The sequence below is a fragment of the Salminus brasiliensis genome, chromosome 4, assembly GCF_030463535.1.
Source record: "Salminus brasiliensis chromosome 4, fSalBra1.hap2, whole genome shotgun sequence".
Classification (NCBI taxonomy): Eukaryota; Metazoa; Chordata; class Actinopteri; order Characiformes; family Bryconidae; genus Salminus; species Salminus brasiliensis.
In genome coordinates this window covers 774,107-781,100 of record NC_132881.1, presented here as the reverse complement: position 1 = coordinate 781,100, position 6,994 = coordinate 774,107, and the positions used below count along the sequence as shown (strand labels likewise).

Genomic DNA, 6,994 nt, shown 5'->3' with positions numbered 1-6,994 from the left:
TGTGTGTGGTGCTTCCTTACAATGCAGTCCATCTGTTTTTGCTACAGAGGGATGTGGACGACGGCAGAAGTAAAACACACACACAGCACACACACAAGCAGGCTAGAAATACCCTGAAATAGACAGCAAATCCAGCATAAGCACCACAATAAGGGAAAATCATATACGGACACTGGCAGACCAACACACACAGCCCATTTTAAAGGTCACGAAAATAATTCAGCACATTTACATACACTACATGTCCAAATATTTGTGGACACCCCTTCTAGTGAATACATTCGGCTACTTTAAGCTGCACCCATTACTGACACAGATGTGCAAATGCACACACTAGAGGTAGAGGTGGGCTAGAGGGGTATAAAGCCCCCCAGCATTGAGCTGTGGAGCAGTGAGGTGGGGTGATCGTCCTCTTCCAACATCCTGACCTCACTAACACTCTTGTCGCTGAATGCAATCAAATCCTCACAGCAATGCTCCTCCTCCAGAATCTAGTAGAGAGTCTTCTTCTCTGGACAGTAGAGACAGTTACTCCAACAGAAGCAGGATCAGCTCTTTTAATACCCTTGATTTCAGAAGAGACAGTGAGTGAGCAAGTGTCCCAATACTTTTGTCCATATTGTGAAGGTACGCCTCAGCAGGATAAAGAGAGGTTGGGTAAAAAGGCAGAATTCTGGCTAATAAGCCCACACACATAAAATTGCCCCAAAATGTAGGAATATGGTTCCTTTAATGTCATTTAATATGATTGGTGATTTTTATATTTGTATAATAATATTACCACGGGCCAATTTAGCAGCCTATAGCTTCCCGTAGGCCTCGTTTTCCTCAGCGTTATCTGCTGTGCTACATTTAAAAGCTAAACCTACTGTAATACATCCTAAATACATAGTAAATTCATGAATTTATACTTTTTGATCATATGATTGAGAAAACCAAGCAGAACTGAAGAGTGTGTGTATGGCATCGAGTGTAACTGGTTGTGCAGGTCAGGGAAGAAAAGGGAGTAGAAGAGTTAGACTGTCAGTTGAACCTGTGGCTAATTTAATAACTGCACTTCCTCCTACAGCTCTAGCAGTGTGCGCGCGCACACACACACACACACACACACACACACAGTGAAAAATACTATCACTGTAACGTCTCCTGTCTCCTACTGTATTGCCCTGCATTGTCATTTGTATTGAGAATCAGCAAATACAGGCCGTGTGTGTTTCAGTGCAGATGCTACACTTTACTATCTAGAACCTGGAACGTATGTGTTCTAAACTCTAACGGTTGGTGCATCAAGGCTCCAGTGAGGTTTCATTGAATCGGACCTAGTTAGCAGTCGGCTAATGTTAGCAGAAATGGGAGAAAATAAACATACCCATTTCTGCAAAGGTCTGGGGTCTTCACTCTAGAACCATGAAGTGAACGTAGCACAGACGGAGGCTATAAGCTGCAGGTAGGCAGCGCAGAGCTACGCTGTGGAGGCGTTCACTAGACTTGCTTATGTTGCTCCTAATCCTGTAGGCCTCACTGCAATCTATAAATGGAGTAATTTGTAGAAATCTTGGATTAAGACTACTGCAGCTACTGTATCGTTTAGCAGGGTTACATAAAATAAATAAGTCCATCAACAATCCCACACGGAACAAGACCACACAGCAGGCTTTTTTAATGCATTTATTTTTTTTTATTTTTTTAGCAAAATAGAATCTGTGATGCTCTTAAGTAGATACTGTAGGACGTGAGGAAGCCACCCAGGTTTAACTATTTACAATACAGTCCACATGTGCAGATTCTTGTTATGTACAAAAAGACCCATAATTCCACTCTATATAAACAAGCATGTGCAAATCTACTGATGTTAGACCAGCACACAGATAGAAATGAGGTAACGTTTGGCAAAGCACGATTTTACACCTCCCAGAGCACCCCCTGTATGAAGAACACTAACCCACCAAACAAAACACTACACACACACCTCTCCTGAGTTTATAGGTTTGCTCACCCGTTTTCCCCTCTGACGTTTACCCGCACTGAGTGCATTTCAGCAGGAATTCAGTCAGCTGGACTAATCCCAAAACGAGGGTCATCCAACAGGCCCGTTCCACAGACTTCTGGATTAAAGGGATACTCCAGCATGATACACCTGCAGCTCATGTTTTAGGCTTCATGCCCGTACGCATCAGCACGGCACTACAGAGGCAGCAGCTCGCGATTAGTCGGGGGGGTTAAAGGCTACATCCCCTCACTATTCCCAACCACTGCAGTTCTGCACTACTGTTGCTCTGTGATCACTGTTTACTTTGGGTTTTCACTGTTGATGGTTGGAGAGATGACGAGCCTTAGCTTGCTAACGGCACCAAAACGAGGGCTTTTCGTCAGCCAGGCATCCAGTTGACCCATGGTGAAGTCCAGGTCTTGTGTGACTGTGGGTTTGAGCCAGAAGTCAAGATTGTCAATTAGAAGGAGAGCTTAAAAGACAACCCTCGCTTTGGGCTGAAGCTGAAACCCTGCTTTGAGACTGACACACACACACACACACACACACACACACACACACACACACACACACACACACACACACACACACACACACACACACACACACACACACCTTGGCTCAGCCCATATCACTATTGTGATTAGGATAGAGTGAGCAGCCACAAAAAAAAAAATAAATTCATTTCCAGATCTCTTCCTGGTCAGAAGGTGCAAAGTCCACCAGGTCTGAGGAAAAACAATAAAATCCCTTCCTGCAGCTCTTTTTAATCATTACACCGATTCCTAATTTACCGGAATAAAGCGTGAGGTTTCTGGTCAGTTTGGGCCATTATTTGGTCTAGGCTAGCAGTCACCATCTTTCCTGGAGGTCTTCCTGCAGTTTTGGACAAACCAAACATGTTATCCAGCTAATTAATCAAAGACTTCTGAAGACAAGAACTGTCCTGGATGGTGTTCAGTTCTGCTCTAATTAGCGTTTTAATCCCAACCCTCTGAATTAAACCATGGCTTTATTAAGTGTGGAGTTAAGTCAGGGGTTCGGTCCAGCAGCATCCCGCCGTTCTCCAGATAAACTACGCCAAAAGTCAAGCCTGTCCAACAGCGGAAGAGGTCAAGTGTGCTCCTCCTGGACAAGCCAACCTGGATTTTCCAGCTAGAAGGAGAACTTGTCCTGTAGCTCTCCTGCGATTGGACAGTAATCCCAGTGTTGGTGACCACCAGACTAGTCCACACATTCCTTTTAGGAGTTCTTGAGCGCGCTGATCTTGCGGAGCAGCTGCTGCTGTTTCGCTCGGAGCTTTTTCCTCTCCTGACTCTGTCGCCGCTCGCACGCCCTCAGCTGCACCAAATACTCCGTGGCCCGGGTCAGGATGGCCACCTTCGAGGTCTTAGCGGATTCGGAAAGTCCGGGGATTTCCCCGCGGAGCGCCTGGAAGCGAGAGCGAAGGTCGTCCCTTCTTTTCCTCTCCAGAAAGTTCCGCCGCTGCTCCGTGGCGTCCTCAGAGTCCGAGCTGGCGGGAGAGGAGAGGGGAGACGAAGACGAGGATGAGGAGCACTCCAGTCTGGCTCGTTTTTCCTGAGGTTCTAGGTCCTCCTCTTCGTGGTCAGAGTCGGGCGATGGGGCGGCATAGTTATGCTGCTGCCGGTGCAGAGAGATGTGGAAGTGTTTGGGGCAGGGCCCATGGGGGTCAGCGCTGACTGCGATGGTGACCGGGGTCCGGCGGCCAGGGGGGCGGCCGCGTTTCGGGCGATTGTCCACAGTCACCACGTCTATTTCATCATCGTCATCTGAGGGAAGAAAGAGTAAAGACAGGACAGGCAGTGCAGTTAGAGGAATGCAGACAGGGGCTTACATCGACGTTTGTCCTGACATTATAGAGCGCCCCCTACGCTTCCTGTGGTGCATTAGTTTAGTGGATCATATCTAATTGGTGCCTGGACCATTTTGTGCGCTACAGTTTCCAATTCAAGGTGGAGGTATACATGCAGGGGGTTCTGAGGCTAAATAGGCCCCAAGGAAAACATATGGTGGCAAATCTGACCATTAACCATCAACCAAGTCTCAACTGTCCACAGTGGTGTTGAATGAAACCCAAGGTCTTACCCTCAAAGCTCCCTCACAGAAAATACTCAGACTAAAATGGTGGAGGGATACATGCTGCAGGGTGTAGTGCAGCTACAGAAAGTAGTCCCTAAAGAGAACTGGATTAGTTCAGATTCTCTATTCACTATTTTACCTTCATCATCATCATTAAAACACCCATATAAAACTCAAAAGACTCGTGTAGCTGCACTGGTGGGTTTGGATAGGAGATAAATTATGGGCTGTATTTGTGTTGTAGTCATGGCAACAGACGCCTGCTTCCCTTCACCACCACTGTAAAGAGATCCAAACTGGCAAGTGTCTTATGTAGGACCCTTTGGGGAGGAGGTGAGTAAAAGCGATGCTCATAAGCAAATCCTCTCACCAGATGAGTCCGAGTGAGAGTCTGAGCCAGACGAGCCCGAGGCCGTTTTCTTCCCATGATGCCCCGGGAGGCTGAGCACTGCTGCCGGACTCACACACTGCGTGGCTGGACTACCGTACGCGTGCGTCACGGCCGGCACCACTCGCTGAGTCCGTGCCGTCGGAACGGCTTTAGCATCCCTGGCGACCTTCTCCAGCTGCTGACTGGCGGCCAGGCCGCTCCACATGCAGTCCTTCAACACGATGGAGCTTAGGTTGGCCAGAACGTCCAGCGGCTCCAGCTCGAGATCGTACGGAGAAACGTAACCCTCCTCGAAGGCCGGCTCCTGGGCCAACCAAGCCGGGCACTCTGACCCGAACCGGGAAGGAGACACGGGCGGAGTGGGAAGCAGCTCGAACTTCTTCCAGATGTCCTCGCTGGGTGCTGTGGACTTGTAGAAGTCCTCCCCCATGTCCAGCCCATCGTAGTAGAAGTAGTGTTGCTGGGCCTCGAGCTCCATGGGCCAGAGCCCCTCTGGCGCTGCGGCACGGCTAAGTCCGGGCATCGCAGGGGTGAGCTTCACCGGCTGCAGGGAGGAAAGCAGGAAATGAGCTTTAACTGTGGAGCCATGGTGCCGTTTAACAGACTTGGAGCAAAATAAAAGCCCCACAATAATTAAAGCCCACGCTTATGAAAGGATCCCCAAAAGCCCTAACAATTAAAATAAAATAAAAATAAAAAAGTCAATAAAGGCCCGTCAAGACATCTATAAATCCAAATCAATAAAGACCAAGTTATGTATTGGGCACAATAAACTCAAAAAAAGAAGTCCCCAAAATACCAAAATAGTCCATAGCAACTAGTGTCCCAGAACAACCACTTCCCAAAAAAATTAGGCTAATTTTTTAAAATAAATAAATAACAATGAGCCAAAAAGTCCCCAAAAAAATAGTTCACAAAAAATAAGGCAAAATAAAAGCATAAGACAACACACTTCCAGAAACTCCTCCCTACCAAAAACAAATAAATACACATCCACAAATACACATCCTTTAAAAATGGAAATACGGAAAAAAGGCCCAAGGGGAAAAACCCAAAAGGCAAAATAAAAGTCCAATCTAATTAAAGCCCCTAACAGGATAATGCCTTTAAAAACAATTTAATTAGCCCCTCCCCCTTACAAACAAAAAAGCAAAAAGCCACAAAACGCCCAAAAGTGCTTCAGATAAATGAGATCAAAGCTCAGCAGAAGGCAAAATGATAAAAGTCCAAATTCATACAAAAGGTGGGAAAGCCAGCACATCTCCCACTGGCTGCAATTAAACCCCTGAGGTCATTAAAAGTGACCACACACTCGCAGCGTGGGCATGTTAGGCTTACTGCAACACCAAGCCCCCCAACACACACCTAGCTAACCAAAAGCCACACACACACACACACACACACACACACACACACACACACAGTAAGTTATCGCAGATTCCTCGTGCAGCAACTTACTCCCCCCTCGCAGCCTTTCCGCATAGTGGGGATGTTCAGCTCCACGCGCAGATCCACCGAAGCAGGAAACACCGCAGTGCACGCGCACGAGGCTCTGCGGATTTTCCGTAAAGCAGAATTTTACACAAAAATCGGTGCGCGCGCGCACGCTACTCACCGGCACATGTGTGATCCGAGCTCGCGCTGCAGCCGGACACGCGGAGGGACAAAAGAAGGAAAAAAAGAAAAGAAGAGGACAAAAGAAAGCGCCCGGCTCGCGCGCTCCCGTGAACTCCTCAAAGACAATGAACAGCCCAGAGAGGCTCGCGAGACAGGGGGACTCTCCGCTCCCACGCGCTTTGTTCGCAGGCGCTTCGGTGGCTGTACTGAAAGTTCTGAAGCAGAAACGGTGCCGGTGTCTGGTTTCCAGCCGCGGCCGCACCCCTAACACACTTTTCGCGCCAACAGCTGCGTCTTTGTGTAGCCGGAGCAGCGTAAGCCACGCCCATGTACATGCACGGCCCCGCCTGTCTGTGCCGCTTGCTCCGCCCCTGTGGACCGTTGGCCCCGCCCCGCTCCAGCCTGCGCTCATTGTGCTGTTTTTAAACGGAGCTGGAGGAGACTGGAGGAGATTGGAGGAGACTGGAGGAGATTGGAGGAGACGGGAGGAGACGGGAGGAGATTGGAGGAGATTGGAGGAGATTGGAGGAGACGGGAGGAGACGGGAGGAGATTGGAGGAGACTGGAGGAGATTGGAGGAGATTGGAGGAGATTGGAGGAGACGGGAGGAGATTGGAGGAGACTGGAGGAGATTGGAGGAGATTGGAGGAGATTGGAGGAGACGGGAGGAGATTGGAGGAGATTGGAGGAGACTGGAGGAGATTGGAGGAGACTGGAGGAGATTGGAGGAGATTGGAGGAGACGGGAGGAGACTGGAGGAGACTGGAGGAGAGCGGAGGAGACTGGAGGAGACTGGAGGAGACTGGAGGAGATTGGAGGAGATTGGAGGAGACGGGAGGAGATTGGAGGAGACTGGAGGAGACTGGAGGAGAGCGGAGGAGACTGGAGGAGACTGG

At 48.9% G+C, this 6,994-nt stretch overlaps 1 protein-coding gene across 2 annotated transcripts; it reads right to left on the bottom strand.

Annotated features, from left to right (window-relative positions):
• Positions 1-1,610: 1,610 nt before the first annotated feature.
• mycla (MYCL proto-oncogene, bHLH transcription factor a) lies at positions 1,611-6,383 on the bottom strand. 2 transcript variants are annotated; one of them, XM_072677259.1, is made up of 3 exons: positions 5,940-6,000; positions 4,461-5,025; positions 1,611-3,780 (listed from the first exon to the last, which is right to left on the bottom strand). In XM_072677259.1, exons 1-3 carry the CDS (start codon positions 5,961-5,963, stop codon positions 3,233-3,235), a joined length of 1,137 nt encoding a protein of 378 aa, XP_072533360.1. In that variant the 5' UTR covers positions 5,964-6,000; the 3' UTR covers positions 1,611-3,232. The 2 variants fall into 2 exon arrangements, with proteins under 2 accessions (XP_072533360.1, XP_072533361.1); XM_072677260.1 differs by lacking the exon at positions 5,940-6,000 and adding an exon at positions 6,097-6,383 and having other exon boundaries at positions 1,612-3,780.
• Between the last annotated feature and the right edge of the window lie 611 nt (positions 6,384-6,994).